General features: G+C 43.6%; 1 protein-coding gene across 4 annotated transcripts in view; it reads right to left on the minus strand.

The window, feature by feature from the left end:
• LOC135198707 (transmembrane protein 62-like) overlaps positions 1–18,807 on the minus strand; it is a 93,641-nt gene that overhangs the window by 57,740 nt on the left and 17,094 nt on the right. For 3 of the 4 annotated variants that reach the window (XM_064226555.1, XM_064226556.1, XM_064226554.1), the window contains 3 exons: positions 9,598–9,709; positions 1,299–1,436; positions 673–852 (listed from right to left, as the gene is read on the minus strand). In XM_064226555.1, the coding sequence (XP_064082625.1) occupies positions 673–852; positions 1,299–1,436; positions 9,598–9,709 (430 nt within the window). The remainder of the gene's footprint in view (positions 1–672; positions 853–1,298; positions 1,437–9,597; positions 9,710–18,807) is intronic. The other variant, XM_064226558.1, reaches the window with a different exon arrangement.

The following is an 18,807-nucleotide window of genomic DNA, read 5'->3' on the forward strand; positions in this document are numbered from 1 at the left end:
ATTTTCTATATTTTGAATCTGGTATTAGCCAACATCTTGCACACTAACATTAATATAGCCTCCACACTTACAAAGGGAAATGGCATATAATATGTACTGTTATGAGATACCATACTGCATAGCCTATATTTTACAATTTAATTTCTATATATTTTTGGACCTAATCTGGAACATTACTACATATTTATATGGTAAATGTTTTCTATGATTTTTTAATTTAACTTTATTTAATTTATTGCTAAATAAAAATTAGTGGTCATATGTTTTATTTGCAAAAGGATGGGTCCCTCAAAATAAATTTAGGAAAAGAATCAAATCCAGGAATGGCATAACTCTAAGTCTTGAGAAAGAACTGGGTAATTACTGATATGGATTACATATAACATACTGTTTACAAGAATAGCAAGATGATGGGCATCCTTTGCATGGAAAAGATACTGAATCCTCTGAGATTCCAAAGAGAAGTTTGTCACTAAATTTGTCTGTGGACAATATCTTACACACTACTAAAGTCACAGCAATAACTAGAACTTCAATGGTTACGAATATGATGAAGCCATTGAAACTTCAAAGGGTTAAGAAAGGTGAAAATATTATTTATAACACAAACACACACAGCATAGTAGAAGCTACTGAACTGACAAACTAATATTTTTTAAACCATTTACTTACCAATAAAATTGAAAGGCCTCCTGGGTCCTGGTAAAAGGCATGCATCTACAGCAATAAAGGCAATGGAGTCTGGTCCATATCTATGAGTATATATATAAGACCTCTTACTGTGCTGACCCTGAACACTATATTTTTGATAAAAATTTTCATCACTGGATAAAGACGGAACATTGAAGTTATCTGTAAGAAGAACAAATGGGGTTAATGGTTGTGCTTTTCATCAAACAGTAAAACATTATGAAATCAGCCTAAGTCTTCTATCGTAAGATACAAATGCATAATTACCTTTTCCAGTACTAAACTGTACATCATAAACTATGCTTTCAGTTTCAATATGAAACATTAAAAGTGAAAAATCATGAACAAATTTATTATTCATGAATGAATTTTTCAAGGCTTTGATTTTATAGTGTATCATCAGTTTAAGCCGAGCTTCAACAAGATTTACAGAATACTCATGAAACATTCCCACTACCTGTGTCAAGAACACACTCTTTTAAAATCAAATTACCGTTGTCTCCTATGTACAATTATCTGAGATAACATTTATTTATTTACTAAATACAGAGCCTTGATTTCATTAGGGGTAAAAATAAAAATGCTTCCACCAGCTTCACAAGTCTTACCATGGTTTCCTCTTATGTCTAGCCAGACAGTTTTGTTGAGGACACCCGATGAATGCAAAATATCTCTGTAGGTAGCCCACTCCTCTATATACTGCTTTGAGCCTAGCATATCCATATTCTTGGCATCTGTCAGATCACCTTTAAGGGAAAGAAAGCATACATATGCAAATTTTGATTAGATGTATTTCAATACAGTTTGTTTCTGCTCTCAGTCATTGCTGTCTTGTATTTTAATTGGTATATATGATATTTATTGGACCACACTGTGTTTTAGATGCATATAGGTTAATTACTGTGTATTTAAAAATAAGCAGCAACCTTACAACATAATAGGAATGACATATGGGCTCTAGTAATATTTTAATAACTACGACACAGTAACTTGGGGATACTATACAGTCATGTCATACATAATTTTTAAGAATAAAGAAAAATTAGTTACATTGAGCACCACTGTAATTTTGACTACTTCCTCATTCCCCATAAAATAATTTCTGTACTATCCATGGATCTATTATCTGTCTTGTTGGTAAATTCCAATACCAGTAGGTCTACAGAAGTAAGTCACAGCTATGCAAAGGTTTATTATACAAAGAAATATGTGAAATACGTATAATATTCTATGAAAAGTGAATCCCATTATAGCATATTCACAGATATACATCATACATATGAATACTACTGACAACTTGAAGTAAGATTGTTGGTCAGTGCATGTTATCAGATTATTGTTTGACCCCACTAAATAATTTTAGTGAAATCTTTAACCAGACCCTAAGACTTCTAGAAATAATGAAGCTAATTATCCTTAAATTTTGTGATGTGCAAACCACTCTTTTGCAAAATCTATGGGCTAATCAAGAAGAAACACTGCAATATGCTTCTGCAGAGTAACTACTTAGTATGTTTAAAGGGGTGCTTTTGAAAATAAAATAAAGATTTTGGTCATTTTCAGTTATTTCATACATCTAGGTTTAAAGTTGATAGGAAAACCAAGGGTGGTCTGTCACAAATATACTGTATTTTTAAATCTTCAGAATAGCATATAAAAATTCCATCTAATTACATAAAGAGCTAAATTTATGGTATTTGACTTCAGCAAAATGATATTGTTAAACTACAATAAAGTTTTGTACATACTTACCTGGCAGATATATACTTAGCTATAGTCTCCGACGTTCCCGACAGAATTTCAAATCTCGCGGCACACGCGACAGGTAGGTCAGGTGGTCTACCTTACCCGCCGCTGGGTGGCGGATGTACGAACCACTCCCGTAAGCTTGTCAGATTTTTCTCTTCCACCTGTCTCCTGAGGGGAGGCTGGGTGGGCCATTAATCGTATATATCTGCCAGGTAAGTATGTACAAAACTTTATTGTAGTTTAACAATATCATTTTTGTACATGAACTTCCCTGACAGATATATACTTAGCTGATTGGCACCCTTGGTGGAGGGTAAGAGACAGCTCAATAATACAGGTAAGACGGGAAACAACTAATGTTGTAGGATATAAAAACCTTGGTTCTCACCTTTTCAGGATGAAGACTTCATAGATACTATCTCTGAGTCTGCATTGCCTGGAGAGCTACAGCTAGGACGTGACCTGATGCTGAAAGACTCTCGGATCTACCACTGGGATATGTGATCCCCTATTGTGGTAGAATCCAAGTCGGATGCTGTTAGAGGGACCTTGTCCGCTTACCTAACAGATCCTTACCACTACCTCTACAAGGAGCCAAAACCCACCAGACCACCTAACCAAAATACAAAGGGTTAATATTACGACAAAAAGAGGTGCCTCCTGCAACCTCTTTCAGACAACCAAAAAACAACAATATAAAATATAGGGTAACATATAAAAAATTTACACAGGATAAGTTTCAGCTCCCTGCCCCAGCACCGAATCCGCCGATACGAAAAGGACCCAAGGCGAAGCATTTATCATATGTGATTTTTACATCACGTAGGTAGTGGTTTGCGAAAACCGATTGGCATCTCCAAAAAGTCGCCTCCATCAAGTTCCGCACAGACATATTTTTTCTGAATGCAAGCGAAGTTGCGATGGCTCTCACCTCGTGAGCTTTCACTTTCAGTAGTTTAAAATGTTCTTCCTTACAAGCAACATGTGCCTCTGTAATAAGGCTTCTCAGAAAAAAGGAAAGAGCATTCTTCGACATGGGCCGAGTGGGGTCCTTTACAGAGCACCAAAGCACATCTTGATTAGCCTTAAGTTGTTCCTTCCTCTTAAGGAAATACTTCATAATTCTCATAGGGCAAAGAGTTCTTTCAGGCTCTTCCCCTACTAGAAAAGATAAACTACGAACTTCAAAGCTCCTGGGCCAAGGCCGTGATGGGTTTTCATTCTTTGCAAGGAAATTTGGAAGAAACGAACACACCATAGAATCTTCCTTAAACCCTACATTGCCCTCAATAGCTGGAGCTCACTCACTCTCTTAGCTGTAGCAAGGGCCAAAAGAAGATAGCCTTCTTCGTCAGATCCTTGAAAGAGGCTAAGCTAGGAGGTTCGAATCTAGACGATCCAAGGAATTGTAGAACTACGTCTAGATTCCAGTTTTTTGGTACCACATGAGGACGCTTAATGGTTTCAAATGATCTAATAAGATCATGCAAGTCCTTATCATCGGATATCTTTAAGCCTCTATGCCGAAATACCGCCGCCAACATACTGCGGTATCCCTTAATAGTTGACACAACCAGATGACATTCTTCTTGAGGAAAATAAGGAAATCCGCAATTTGGGTCACAGAGGTACTGGAAGAGGAAATGTTCTTCCTCTTGCACCAACGTCTGAAGACATCCCACTTTGACTGGTATACACGCAAGGTGGAAGGTCTCCTCGCTCTTGCGATTGCTTTAGCAGCTGTGCTGAAAAGCCTTCGCTCTGACCAAACTTTGGACAGTCTGAAGCCAGTCAGACTGAGAGCGAGGAGATTTTTGTGGTACCTGTCGAAGTGGGGTTGTCTGAGTAGATCGCTCCTTAGCGGGAGCGATCTTGGAAGGTCCACCAACCATTCCAGTACCTCTGTGAACCATTCTTGGGCCGGCCAAAAGGGAGCGATTAAGGTCATTCTCGTTGAATCGGACTCACGAACTTCTTGATGGTTAGCCCCAGGATCTTGAAGGGGGGAAACGCGTAGACGTCGAGTCCGTTCCAGTCTAGAAGAAGAGCATCTATTGCTAATGCCTCTGGATCCGATATCGGAGAGCAGTAAGGATCCAGCCTCTTGTTCTTTGACGTGGCAAAGAGGTCTATGTGTGGCCTGCCCCATAACTTCCACAGGCTCTGGCATACATCCAGATGAAGGGTCCACTCTGTGGGAAGGACCTGATCTTTCTGCTGAGGAGATCTGCTCTTACATTCCTTTCTCCCTGCACGAACCTGGTGAGAAGCTTGATTCCTCTTTCTTCTGCCCACAGAAGAAGGTCTCTTGCTGTCTCGTACAGGGAGAAGGAATGCGTCCCCCCCTGTTTCCTGATATATGCCAGAGCTGTAGAGTTGTCCGCGTTGACCTGCACTACCGATCTTCTGACTTTGGGCTCGAAAGCCTTCAGAGCCAACCACACAGCCATCAACTCCTTTCTGTTGATGTGCCAGGCTACCTGGTCCCCCACCCAGGTACCTGACACTTCGCTGGTTCCCAGAGTTGCACCCCACCCCGTGTCCGACGCGTCGGAGAACAACACCAGGTTGGGGGTCTGTGATTGAAGAGACAGTCCCTTCGCAAAGAGGTTGGGATCTGTCCACCATAAGAGATGTTTCTTGATGTCCTGGGATAACGACTACTCCAATTCCGATGAAGAAAGAAATTGGAGCGGTCTCAGGTGCAACCTTCCTAGGGAAACGAATTGCTCCAGCGAGGAGAGCGTCCCCAGCAGACTCATCCACTCCCTCACTGTGCATACTTCTTTCCCTAAGAAGGTTGTTACTCTCTCGAATCCTCGGGCTATCCTTTCCTGCGAGGGAAAAGCCCGAAAACTCAGAGTTCATCTGTATCCCGAGATACACACACTCTTGCTCGGGAATTAGTGACGACTTCTTGAAATTGACGAGAAGTCCCAAAGCCTTCGTCAATTCTAAAGTTACTTGTAAGTCCTTCAAACAACGATCTTCTGAATTGGCCCTTATTAGCCAATCGTCGAGGTACATGGATATCCTCACCCTTTCAAATGAAGCCATTGAGCCACATTCCTCAAAATCCCCGTGAACCACTTGAGGGGCCGTCGAGAGGCCGAAACACAGAGCCCTGAACTGAAAAATTTTCCCCCCCATCATGAATCTGAGAAACTTCCTCGAGGAAGGATGGATCGGTACGTGGAAGTAAGCGTCCTGTAAATCCAAGGAAACCATCCAGTCCCCTGGACGAAGTGCTGCCAGCACTGATGAAGGCGTTTCCATCGTGAACTTCTTCTTTTTTACGAAGAAGTTCAGGGCGCTTACCTTCAACACCGGTCTCCATCCCCCTGAGGACTTCGGAACTAGGAAAAGGCGGTTGTAGAAGCCCGATGAATGATGGTCTGTCACTAGTTCGATAGCCCCCTTCTCCAGCATCTGATCTACTGCTAGATGGAGAGCTTGATTCATGATGGGGTCTCTGTACCTGGCCGTCAGTTCCCTTGGGATGGTCGTCAAGGGAGGTCTTTCGACGAAAGGGATGAGGTAACCTCTCCTCAAAATAGAAAGGGTCCAAGGATCCGCCCCTTTTTGGGCCCAGACTTCTGCAAACTCTAAGAGTCTGGCGCCCACCGTTGTTTGAAGGACTTGCAAGTTATTTGGGGGCTTTAACAGACTTGGCGAAAGTCTTACCCCTTCTTGAAGGTCTACGACCTCTAAACGTAGAGGTTCTTGATGAAGACGCCCCTCGAAAGGGTTCTCGAACACTTGCTTTTTCCTTCTTAGCCTTGGTAGGGAAGGAAGGGCGAGGTTTTCTTGCCGACTGTGCCAAAAGGTCCTGGGTGGCTTTGGCCGACAGTGATCTTGAAATGTCCTGCACTCGATGTTTAGGGAACAACTGAGCAGACAGAGGAGCAAACAGCAAAGAAGACCTCTGGGCATGGGAGACAGACTTCGTTAAGAAGGAACAATAAACGGACCTCTTCACAATCCCGGCCCCATACAGGGAGGCGATTTCACTCGCTCCGTCTCTTACCGACTTGTCCATACAAGACAAAACACACATAAGATCTTCTGGCGAAATTGACTCTGGCACTTCAATTTTCTTGGCTAGGACTCCCAACGACCAATCAAGGAAGTTAAATACTTCTAGCACTCTATACATGCCTTTGAGCATGTGATCCAATTCATTCATTGCCCAAGTCGTCTTAGCAGAGTTAAGGGCAGTTCTCCTTGTCGAATCTACCAGCGCCGAAAAATCCAAATCAGCCGAAGACGGTAGACCCAATCCTAAGGACTCTCCTGTTTCGTACCAGAAACCAGCGCGTCCTGATAACTTCAAAGGAGGAAAAGCGAACATCGTTTTCCCCGCTTCTTCTTTGGAAGCCATCCAAGAACCAAAACTCCTCAGTGCCTTCTTCATAGAAAGAGTTGGCTTCATCCTCACACAAGAAGAACTCTTTGCTGTCTTCGCCGTTGAAAAAAGTGAGTGAGGAGAAGGAGGAGCCGTAGGAGAAAGGGAATCCCCAAAAACTTGCAAAAGTAGCTCTGTAAGCTTCTTGTAAGAAGACACAGCAGCAGAAGTGTTCGGTTCCTCATCCGAACCTTCTAGGACGTCTTGTTGAGGCGAGCGTGGAAGATCCTTAGGTGACGAAGGGATCCTAGTAGGAGTTGAGCGAGAGGTTGGAGAACGCCCTCTCTTAGAAGAGTTCACATCCACTGGAGAATGAAGAGAAGATCTGGGATGTCTACGATGAGACTCCCTCTTCGAGGTAGACGGAATCTCAGCCGAAGGAGAGGTAGGGCTCCTACTCCGAGAATCCTCGGAAATATCCACAGGGCGCTTACGAGGAGGCGAGCGCCTACTATACTCTTTGCGCCTATCCCGAGGCGAGCGGCTGCCAGGAGAAGAGCGCCTATCGAGAGCAGAGCGCTTGCGCGGCTCTCCATACCTGTCCAGTTGCGTACGATCAACGGAAGTTCGACTGGAAGGCGAAATGCGCCTACTAGGAGAAGGCTGCTTGCGAGACTCTTGACGTCTAACAAGAGGGTAACATTCAGGAGAAGGGCGCTTCAAAGCTAACGAGCGCCTACTTGGAGAAGGGCGCTTCCGAGATTCCTGTTGTCTATCAAGAGACAAACGGTCAGGAGAAGTGCGCCTAGAAGCGGGAGAGCGCCTACACGAGAAGGGCGCTTGAAAGACTCTTGTTGTCTGCCCCGAGGAGAATAATCAGGAGTATGACGCCTTAAAAGAGACGAGCGCCTACTAGGAGATCGATGTGCAGTAGGCTCTTGGCGCCTACCTTGCGGGGAGCGGCTAACAGCAGGCCGTCTATCATGCACACGACTCCTACCAGACTCTTGATGCCTGTCAGGAGAGAAGTCACGATCCGACACTCGAGGAGAGTGACATCTGGACGAAGAACGCCTACTTGCATAAGGGCGCCTTCTAGAACCTTGAGGCTGCTGAGGAGAAGTCTCACGCGAGGGAGTTGAAGAAATAGCGTGATGAGCAGGTGCAGTGCGCTTACCGGAAGCGGGAATCCAATCTGGAGAAAAAACTTCTTTCTCCATAGAGCGTCCTACCGATGTTTGGCGCCTTTAAGTCGAAAGAGAGCCAGGCGAGCGAGGGCGCTCACGCGAGCCCCTACCTTCATACGAAACCTCCCCATAGAACGCCTAAAACGAGGAGAACGATCCTCTGAAGAGCGGCGCCTAGATCTCTTGATCGGAAGAGAAACGTCCTTCTTCCTACATGATCTAACTGCTAGAGAGTCTGCTAGCGCCGTGATCTGAGCTTGAAGTCCCGCGAGTACTCTCGTAGGCGAATCTTGTTGTTCTTCCTCGGAAGCAGGCGCCGAGCGCGGAGCGCGAGAAGAAGAACGATCACAGGATTTCTTGGGTTTCTTCGCCTCCACCGACCGATTCTTCCGGGAAAACCTCCGGACTAGAAGCCAAAGGACTGCAGGGAGCCTTCCAAGCCCTCTTCAACGGGCGCGACGCATCCGGGGAGTTCCAACCTCTCTTCGGAGAGGGAGACGACGAAGAGGAGAAGCATTGGCGTAGTAGCTCCTTCTTGTAGCGATCCGAGGCAGCCTGGGAGCGTACTTCAGGATCTGCCGAGGGGACGCCTGACCGGTGGGGGTTCTCCCTAGCCCTCTTGCGGCTTTCAACTTTCCTACTCCACTGGAACTGGGAGTCTGGAAGAGGTCTAGGCCTAGAGGCACTAAGGAACCGGTCAGACGCACCCTCCACAACACTGGGGACACTGCACTGATCACTAACACTCTCCTTACCTTCCAACTGACGAATCTTCTGATCCATAGAACGAATCGTGGCTCTCAGAGCTGCCGCCTCCGAAGGCGAATCTTCGGCTTCGGTGCGGGGAGCAGGGGCTGCAACTTGGGAAGAAGGTTCTAATTCTACGTTAGTATTAGGATCCACATCCAACTCACTCATTCTAGATCTACTAGAACTTCTAGAGGAAGCCTTACGCACTCTATCACGTTCCAACTTCCTAACATAAGAAGAGAGAGCCTTATATTCTTCTTCATTCAATCCCTTACATTCACTACAAGGGTTAGCAAAAGAACATTCATTCCCCCTGCATTTCATGCAAACCGTGTGGGGGTCTACCGAAGCTTTCGGCAACCTCACCTTACATCCTTCATTCACGCAAACCCTAAACAAAACCGAAGTTTTAACTACCGAATCTAGGTCAGACATCGTTAAAGAAAATCAAACTCAAAATCAAACCGGTCCACAATCAGCGTATGCCAAGCCAAACAAAGCGAATACGTCACCAAAAGAAGTCCAAATTAACTCCAGGCAAGCGAGAATCGAAAAACTATCGAGAGGAACCGACAACAGTTGTTATCGTTCCCGCGACAGAGAAAAATCTGACAAGCTTACGGGAGTGGTTCGTACATCCGCCACCCAGCGGCGGGTAAGGTAGACCACCTGACCTACCTGTCGCGTGTGCCGCGAGATTTGAAATTCTGTCGGGAACGTCGGAGACTATAGCTAAGTATATATCTGTCAGGGAAGTTCATGTACAAAAGCTAGCTTTTATAGCTGTTCTGTATATGTTATAGCCTGACATTAATTTGTGTACAGCATTAGTTAATTGAATGCATGGATATGAATGTATTACAGGTACAAGTTTACCTGATGCCAAAACAACAGCTGGACTGATGGTACCAACAGTTGAAGTAGCAAACTCTCGCAACTGCGACACTCTGGTAGGATCTTGAAACACACTTAGGTGTAGATCAGATATCTGTGCAGAGGAAAAGGATATACAATCTATAAAATACATTTACCATCAATGTCTTATTGGAATACTACATATAGAATTTAGGCCAAAAGCCAAACACTGGGACCTATGAAGTCATTCAACAATGCTGAAACAATTCTTAGAAGATGAAAAGTGAGATGGAAGAAAGAGAATATGAACAGAGGTATGGTAAAAGGAGTGAAAGGGGTTGCAGCTAGGGGCAGAAAGGATGCTAAAAAGAACCTTAAGTAATGCCTACAGTGTAATGTGAGAGGTGCAATGAAGGCACTACCCCCACTGGGTCAATGTCTTTTTGGGTGCTACATGTAAAAGCAAATTTAGCTTCAAAAAGCTGCTGATAAAAGGCCTACATATCAAGTGGTAATTTTGTCTAACCTCAATCTATTTGGGTTTACTAATGTTAACTAGGAATCTGGCAAGACTATCTCCTTATTTTACTTTTTCCTGTTACAGCATGGCACATTAACTACCACAATAGAAAATTTTGCATTAGTATTTGATTTTGGTAGATAGTAATGGACAACATTGCTCTCAGCAATGAAAATTCCCTATACCACTACCACATGAATGTGTGCAATTAGGTCGTGAGTGAGACAAACTGAGAGTGGATATTATTGTCCGTACTACAGTCTATTTCTATTTTCTACTGGTGCTATATTCAAGCAGCGAATATCATTAAAGCTATCTTGCTACTGATTGACTACTGAATTTGAAATGTAATCTCTAGTGCGTGGTGAGCAGCTTGAGCTTCCAGCAATCATGATAGTTTGATATCAGCTGAACATATTTACCAGCAGCTCAATAAAAAAAAAAAATTACATATCATTATTCAGTAGATGAAACCTATTCATATGGTAAAAGACCACAGGGGCCAATGACTTGAAATTCAAGCTTCCCATGAATATGACGCACATCAGGAAGTAGTAAGAGGAAATAAAGGGAAATACAGAAAGAAGAGCTACCACTTATTTAAGAAAAATAAGAATAGATAGTAATGTATCAAAATGCAAGAAGAATAGTGCTACTAGGATAGTATGTAATGCATTGTGAGACACATTCACTACTGCATATTGATGAGTGCTGTTTAGTGAATCTGGTTGCTCTCGGATCAATTGTGAATGTGAAAGATCTCTGTTGAAACTCCTCAACTTATGGTGAGTGAGGTGGATCAGAGGGTCCAGTTATAATGCTAAAAACTTGCAAGTTGTACAGTCATGTGCTTGACCTATATACGTACCTACACCACTGTGTACAGTTTTTGAGACTGGTCTGTGTCATCAGTTGTTATGGATAGATCCCTCTCTCTTCACTATAAAAGCAAAATGAACATCCAATATCTTCTGTGATTTATGTATATATTTCATTACCACGTGTACAATTATTAGGGCTTGTGCCTTGTATGATAAGGCGCCCTATGAGGTAATGTTAGACTAGCGATAATCTTACGCTAAGTCGGTTGGTATTGCACTTCCATCTTCAATGGAGTGTCTGGGGGTTTGTAGATCATTTACGAAGTCGGTATTATCTTGTTTGTTATTACGACGATGTGTTAAACTCATGGTGAGGAGGTTCTTGTAGAAAACACGAAATATAAAACTATATGTATTCTTCTGAAGTTTTACATGCTGAAGATCAGATATGATTGTACAAGTCTTCTAATAACGATAGCTTGATCGCTTCTGCCAATGATGATGGCTAATCCTATTCTTCTACATGATAAAGCTTAGGTAAAGAGGTACAGGTCTTCTAATGACGATAGCTAACTCTGTTCTCCCTGTCTACCATCTCTGTTACAAGTTATGAAGGAACAGACAGTAGTTCGAACATATGAACATACATACAAATGACATAGTTTCATACGAACACACAATCAATGAGACACGCTACAGATCACGTAGGCCGTTTGTGAATTATAGGTCGGGGTAGTTGTCTCAAGCAGGAGCTTGGACTGTTTCAAAACAAATGAATGACCACAGATGACGGCATGTCAACTTAGCCTACATACTTATTGTATCTCATCTTTAGGCGTCTCTAGTCCTGATCACTTCCTGGCAAGCAATCTTTTATATCTATGGACTAACATTCCATATTTTTATTATGTAAACACTTACATTAGCTCGGTCAGCTACCAAAACCAGCTACTGGTTATTACTCAAACTTGACTTGCATTTGACTTATAGGAGTGTGATACAGACACTATGTGAATATATATATATATATATAATATATATATATATATATATATATATATATGTATATATATATATATATATATATATATATATATATATATATAAGTAAATAAAAATTCATTGTGTACATGAATTGATTCAAGTAATAAAAATATAAAACAATGATATTGGTAAATAATAGTGATCACGGATATATAATGATACAGTTTTTTCACTTCATCTCATTAAGATACATATGCTACAGAAAATACTAATGTACTCTGATAATTGCATAGAATGAAGATTAACATGATAAAAATCATATTTTAACTGATAAAAAAATTTCATATATGAATTGATAAAATTATTAATGTTTATGCTGATTGATTCGTTGATTTTTATGCTAAATGTTATATATCTGATTCATTAATTCATATACTAACTCATAAATAACTGCAGATATTGGTAAGATAAAAGGTAACAGATTGATTATAGGCTACCTGATTTGTTTATACATATGTATATGGATTCATATAATTTATGATTAATATATGTGCACTTTAAATAGATTCCTATTGCGTACACGCAAAGATATATTTCGATTCCGTTATTTATGATCATTTATATATAGATTCCTAGTGCGTACACGCAAAAAATATATTTCGATTCTGTTATTTATGATCATTTATATATAGGATACATGATACTTTATATATATAGGATACATGACCGAGGTGTTATACTACTTCACTTTTAACTAACGTTCGAACAACTTTTCGTCCATTACACAGTTTCCAGACAACCACCTATAACCAATGAAACGGCCTATTTTCACAGGGTTAAAACAAGGGGAAAAAATTTTGCCTGGGCGGGTCCAACGTTCTATTTTGCGCTCATACTTATTCTCTGCATCCTAAGCTACACGATTACGTTCGCGATGAATAAAAAAAAACATCCCCAGCACGAGTCCTTCGCCCAGCAAAGTAGAGTTGAATATCCTTCGGGTCGTATTGTCGGAAGTATGTCCCATTCGTATGTCGATTCCGACAGCCGCCAGAGCATTCCGCATTAAAACGAGATTAACGACGAGATACGGTGTCGGTCGAAGTAGTCCATGAAATTCCTTTCACATTGTAGGCGGTTGTTACTTGACTGTAGTCGTCCGCTGCGACGAAACGATTTTTGAAGTTGCGATGTGAAACTCTCGTACTGCAGGATACTGTAACCAGGTTCCATTAATCAGCCTGCAAGTGAAATTATACTTGTCACAAGGGCAAAGTAAATTCAGACGACATCCAAATACAGGGGAGGGAAGAGAGCCATTTAGACCAGACTTAACCCACATGAATTCGCTGATATTTTGGAATTCAAAAGAGTCCGCTGTACAAACTTTTTTATCCATGGCATTAACAATGAGTGAACCTATCCAGGTCTATGAGGACTGTAAAAATATCCATAATTATAAAAAATAAACAGATATTCAATACGAATCCCAAAGAAAATTCGATATTACTGGTAGTAAGTTACTAGACAAAGAAGTGGAAAACGGAGCTAATTGTAAGATTGCCAGGCAACATCGAGTCAAAGAGAAGATTAATCATGATTCTATGTGCCCTAACAAAAGTTTCATATTCAATTTTCTCGTGCGCATCCTCTGAGGTTAACTTTTAAAACATTATTAATAGGTAGGAGATGCAACGAAAAAAACCCACTATGTAACTAATTTCTAAATAAACTTTGGGTTTTTCAAGAAAATGTGACATTTTCCCATGATGTTTTACTTGAAATTGTAATAGGCTAATGTTGCAAGTAAAATATTTCACTATATATCTGATACTTCTAAATGTCTATGAGGTTCAGAAAAATTAATTCATTTTGTTGTTATAGAAATTCTATTTGCTTATTTTGTTATTAATTTTAAAATGATTGCAACTCCTTAGCTAAAGTTTGCATTGCGCACACCGATAGACACTTGTACCTAACGTCTGGCCTTGTCCATGAGAAGTTCGGGCTAAGCATTCCTTTCTCCAGTCAATCTGTTTTGCAAGCAGAGACGACACACAGATGAAGCCTGTGTAAGCAGATTATTGAGGTTAAAAGGAACAAATGCTGATACGGCAATGATGACGTCGTCACTTGGCAGGAGATTGCTCTCAGCCAGCTAAGAGTTACGTTACTTGCTGTAACAAATACGACTTTAGGATAATTTTTTTGTTTTTTAATACTCGACCCACATGAGAAGAATGTCTGAAAAAAACAGTACCAAAATTGAACAATATATTAGTTTCATGTTGGAAAACTGCATAATTGTAATTATGTTAAATTAAATATTCCTTATTCAAACTATATGAAAAAGGTTTCCATACAAATTCTATATATATTATTAGCCCTGTATAAGATTCATATAGGATTATTCCATAGATAAGATTTTCACTTCTAGACTTCCTGACTTTAAAATCTCTTTTATTTTATTTATTTATTTATTTATTATTATTATTATTATTTTTTTTTTTTTTTTTTTTTTTATTTTTTTTTTTTTTTTTTACATTGACTACGAATATAAATCACCGGGACAGACAATATGTCAGTAGGTTTTGATATGTGTTTGAACTTTTAGCTTATTTGTCATTACTAAAGCGTTAAGTTAGAGTTCAAATCTTTACGCATATATTTCTGGGCTCAGCTCGTGTCGGCCTATGAAAGGATCCTTAATATCATTCTTTCTAGGTAAAATTGATCTAAAATTACCAGAGAAAAACAAAATTAAGAAAATGTCAGTAAAACTGACTCGCTCACTCTTAAAAAGAAGTGTCGGTATGATAATAGGGGCGAGTGGGGAACACTACCACGAGACAATCACCAATTAGAACTTCCAATCAGAATCCCCCCAAGAGAGAGCTGATACCAACGGGCGATGCAGCCGCTACTACTACTACTAGAGGACGCCACGGACAGCAGCGCCCCTAGCGGACATCCTTCAATTTTTTTTAGCGCTAGCGTCAAGACGCATTTTCCTTGTGCTGTGTTATTACGGGATTTATCTCATTAATCTACCATGGAACGCTCTGCTATTGCCACGGCTAAGTTAAGTAACTCATAAGTAATGTTTTACCGCTTTTTTATCTTCCGGGTACCAGTATTTTCCTCTTAAATAGGTCATATACGGTTCCCCGGTTGTCTCGTGGCGGCGCCATGCTGCCTCGTTAAGAATTCCCGTCCTCCATACTGGGGACTTCTATACTTATGGGCTTACTTATTATTAACGTTCATTGTTTTTACATCGAGTTTTAGCTAGTTTAGCCCTCCTACCATATCTCTTAGTTTGGTATTTAGGGCTATTATTATTATTCCGGCCCAGCATCCCGGCTCTTGCTCTTCATCGGCTATCGCTGGCTCCGAGTAGGCTTCTGTTTCTTGGGACAGTCTGCCTCCTCCTGGGCTTTCTTTCTCTTTTACTAAAAGTGTCTTTTCCATCTTTTCGATGTATATATTTATTATATTTAGGGTGTTAGGCTAGCCTAGGTGCTTGTTCCTTGTATTGGTACAGCCTGGTTCACGTGGCCCTCTCACGGTTGTGTTGCTCGCGGCCTAGGCCACTTGCGGTCACGTGTTCCATCGCACCTTACCCTGCCCCTGCCCTCCCTTTCTGGTATAGGGAGGTGCTGGGGGACCCCTTGGTTGTCATGACAACCTCAGTCGCCTTCTCTCTCTCCCTCTCTGAGGTGGCCAGGGGTTCCTCCCAGCGGGGGGTATAGGGCGACCACTCATGAGGTACCGGGGTCTCCATGCGGTAGTCGGTGAGGCGGGGAGGAGTAGGCCATCCCTCCCCCCTCTCTCACTCCCGCCGTGTTACGCCGAGACCTACCTCCCATCCCAGTTGCTCAGCCACCTCCCTCACTATAACGAAAGGAGCCTTCCGTCGCAGCCGGGGCACCTTTGGTTTTAGTTTACTGGCTCCGCTAGCGGGCGGGGTGGTCACTACTAGTGGTCGGTTGCTTGCCTACTATATCCTTACATCTCTCCCCCGCTACCGGAAAGGAGCTTGCTTCTTACCCGCGCACTCTTCTAGTAGACGGGCGGAGAGAGGTTTGTATTATTTTTATTTTAAGGATATACCCTAATTTTTCAATGAATTGTGTAATGTTGTTATGAATATCTACCATCCCCGCCATTTTCCGTCGTGGTTTCCAATTACCACCACTCCTGGTTGGTTTCCTTTTGTGTCCCCGCCATCAGCGGAGCTATAGCCTAGGGCACACAACCAACCTGGTACCACACACGTAATTTGGTGGGGCTCTGGTTTAATCTAACTTTATCGCTCCGGCACCAGCGGCGGCATCTGTTAGACCTGTAAGTGTTTACCTGGTACTCATGTATCTTTCCACTTACAGGCTACCAACTGTCAGGTCCCAGCGTGCAACGCGACGTTGTACGACCCCTGCGGACACGATGAGTGCAGGTCTCACGCCCCCTGTGCCACGTCATACAATGAGATGATCGTCTGGCACCCAGAAGCCTGCGCCATCTGCTACGACCTGGTCGGGTCAGCTGGGAGATGGGGTAAGTCCGTTATAGGCTTCCTTATCATTTACTAACAAACTCTTAGTCATAAGTTTGTTAACCCCGTTCCGCCACTAGAAGCTAATCTCGCCTTTCTTTCAGGCTACTGGTGTGAGGGAAGTCGCCCTCGCTACCCTGAAAGCGTGGGTGGGCGGCTTCGGGAAGAACGCCGCCAAAGGCCAGCCATATTCTTGATAAGAAGCTGCCGTCCAGATCTTCCCCGCGGGCAAGTCGACCTGTTACGTTGACCCCTTGTCCGCGGCCCCTCTGATAGCCTCCATCCAGCAAGAACCTCCAGCAATCCTTTGGGGTCGTAGCCTCCCAGCCCGGAGTCGGTCCCGACGTCGCTGCCCTCCCTGGACCTTAACGTCGAGCCCATGGCGGTAGGGGTAGAGGATTTGTTGGTTGAGGTAGGTGTGTCGGGCGCCCAAGGAGTCTTTCCTTGGGTGCTCCTGGATCTTCTCCTGTCCCTTCTTCGAGTGCTTCTTTCCAAGGCTTTGTGGGATCTGAGATCCCTACCCGCTCTCCCGCTCTCTCTGTACCCCCAAAGGTGAAGGACAGAGAGAACCGAAGACTCTGGCCAAGACAACTTCTAGGAAGTCGTCTTCGTCTTCTTCGGCTAGGAAGTCTTCGACTTCCTACGCCGACGCGGTGAAAGCGAAGCCGAGCTCTTCTCACTCAAAGAGCTCTAGAAGCAAGGCTTCTAAGGAGAAGCTCGCGCTCCCGCCGAGCCAGTGCCTTCTCCCGCCTCCACCGCTCCACTCCGGCTACGCCGGTAGGAGGAGCAGGGCCTAGCACCTTTGATCCCTCTGCTTTCTCAGCAGTGGTGATGCAACAGGTGGGCGAGCTGGTTGGCTCGCAAGTCTCCGCCCTGGGGACGAGATTCGAGCAGATGTTCGCACAGTTGTCGAGCACTCGTCTCAATCAGGCCAGTCGATTCAAGATCTCTCTAACAGGGTTAGGGAGAATGAGGACCGAGTAGCCGGGCTATCTCAGGTTCCTCTTCCAGTCTCCCCAGTGCCAAGCACTGGCATTCTCCAACTCCCGCCATACGACTCTCTGCCAGCTTTCTCCATGGATGAACCCATGGAGAGTAGCTGCCTACGCTCCTTTCAAGGATGGGATGATCTCTATCCCGGAGTGTGGAACTCGGAGGATTGAGGACTTCGAGTTTTACCCTCCGGGTCTGACGCAGCCTTTCATCGGTTATGCTAGGCTGACTGTAACGGCTCTGACTAGGGAAGACAAGATCTCTCGAGAGTCTGTCCTATATAGTAGAGATCATGCTCAGCGGGAATGGGTTCACTGCCTTGAGGACTGGGAGTGTACGAACACTAAACTCCAGGCCTACAAGAGTCCCTTTACTATTTTCGCAACGGAAGAGGAGGTTTCTCTTCCGTTCGCCACGAAATTAGTGGAGAAGTCCCTTCAGGCAGTCCTCAAGGATGAGCCCATCCCACAGTTGAGGGAGGCGGTAGTCCTACTTCTCCGCTCTTCCCGGCTTTCGGGATTTGGGTGGGAGAACTTGCCAGCTACGTTCACGCTTGGTAAGCTCAAACGGACTGCGCCATGGACCAGTTCGGCGAGAAGCTACCAAGGCTGCCGGATTCCCTAATCCAGGCAGAGTTTGATGCACGAACCAGGTTTGGCAGGTCCCTCAATTCCCTTATAAATCACGAAATGGCTGCTCTCTCTTATGCTACGGAAACCGCTGTTCAAGATTTTAGCAAAATCTCAGTTCCAGACGGTACTAACAGACGCTTTCGACTTCTTCCAGGCTAGGAGGAATTGCCGGAAGCATGTTCTACAAGAGTGTACTATTAGGCACGAGCCGAATAGACTCTTGGCTTCTAGCATGTGGGGAGCGGATCTCTTCCCAGAGTCCGCTGTCAACGAAGTGCAACCACGAAGCTGCTAGGCTCAACCAGAGCCTTAGAGCTAGGTGGGGTATTTCCTCGAAGAGGAAACAAACAAGAATCCGTCCCCACTGCTGGTAAGAAGCAAAAGAAGGCTGGTAAGAGGTTCCAGCCGTATCAGAAACACCAGCAACAGCAGCAATTTGTGCAGGCTGTTCCAGTTACCCAACAAGGACAACCGTGCTAGTTCGAAGCAGAACCAGCCCATCCTCCTGTTGTCCCCTCAATCACAGCCGTCCACCTCCTACGCAATCTCGCCGGCCTTCAATCCTTCATATGAGGCTCAAGGTTACAAACAACCAAGAGGTAGGGCGAGAGGTTACTTTCGTCAGCGTGCGCAGGAAGGGCAACAAGGAGCAGGCAGTTCAGATGAGGGCGTGGTGGTCAACCGCCCATCAACAATGAGGCTCCCTCCCCAGGTAGGAGGGAGGCT

The sequence above is a fragment of the Macrobrachium nipponense genome, chromosome 22, assembly GCF_015104395.2.
Source record: "Macrobrachium nipponense isolate FS-2020 chromosome 22, ASM1510439v2, whole genome shotgun sequence".
NCBI classification, from domain to species: domain Eukaryota; kingdom Metazoa; phylum Arthropoda; class Malacostraca; order Decapoda; family Palaemonidae; genus Macrobrachium; species Macrobrachium nipponense.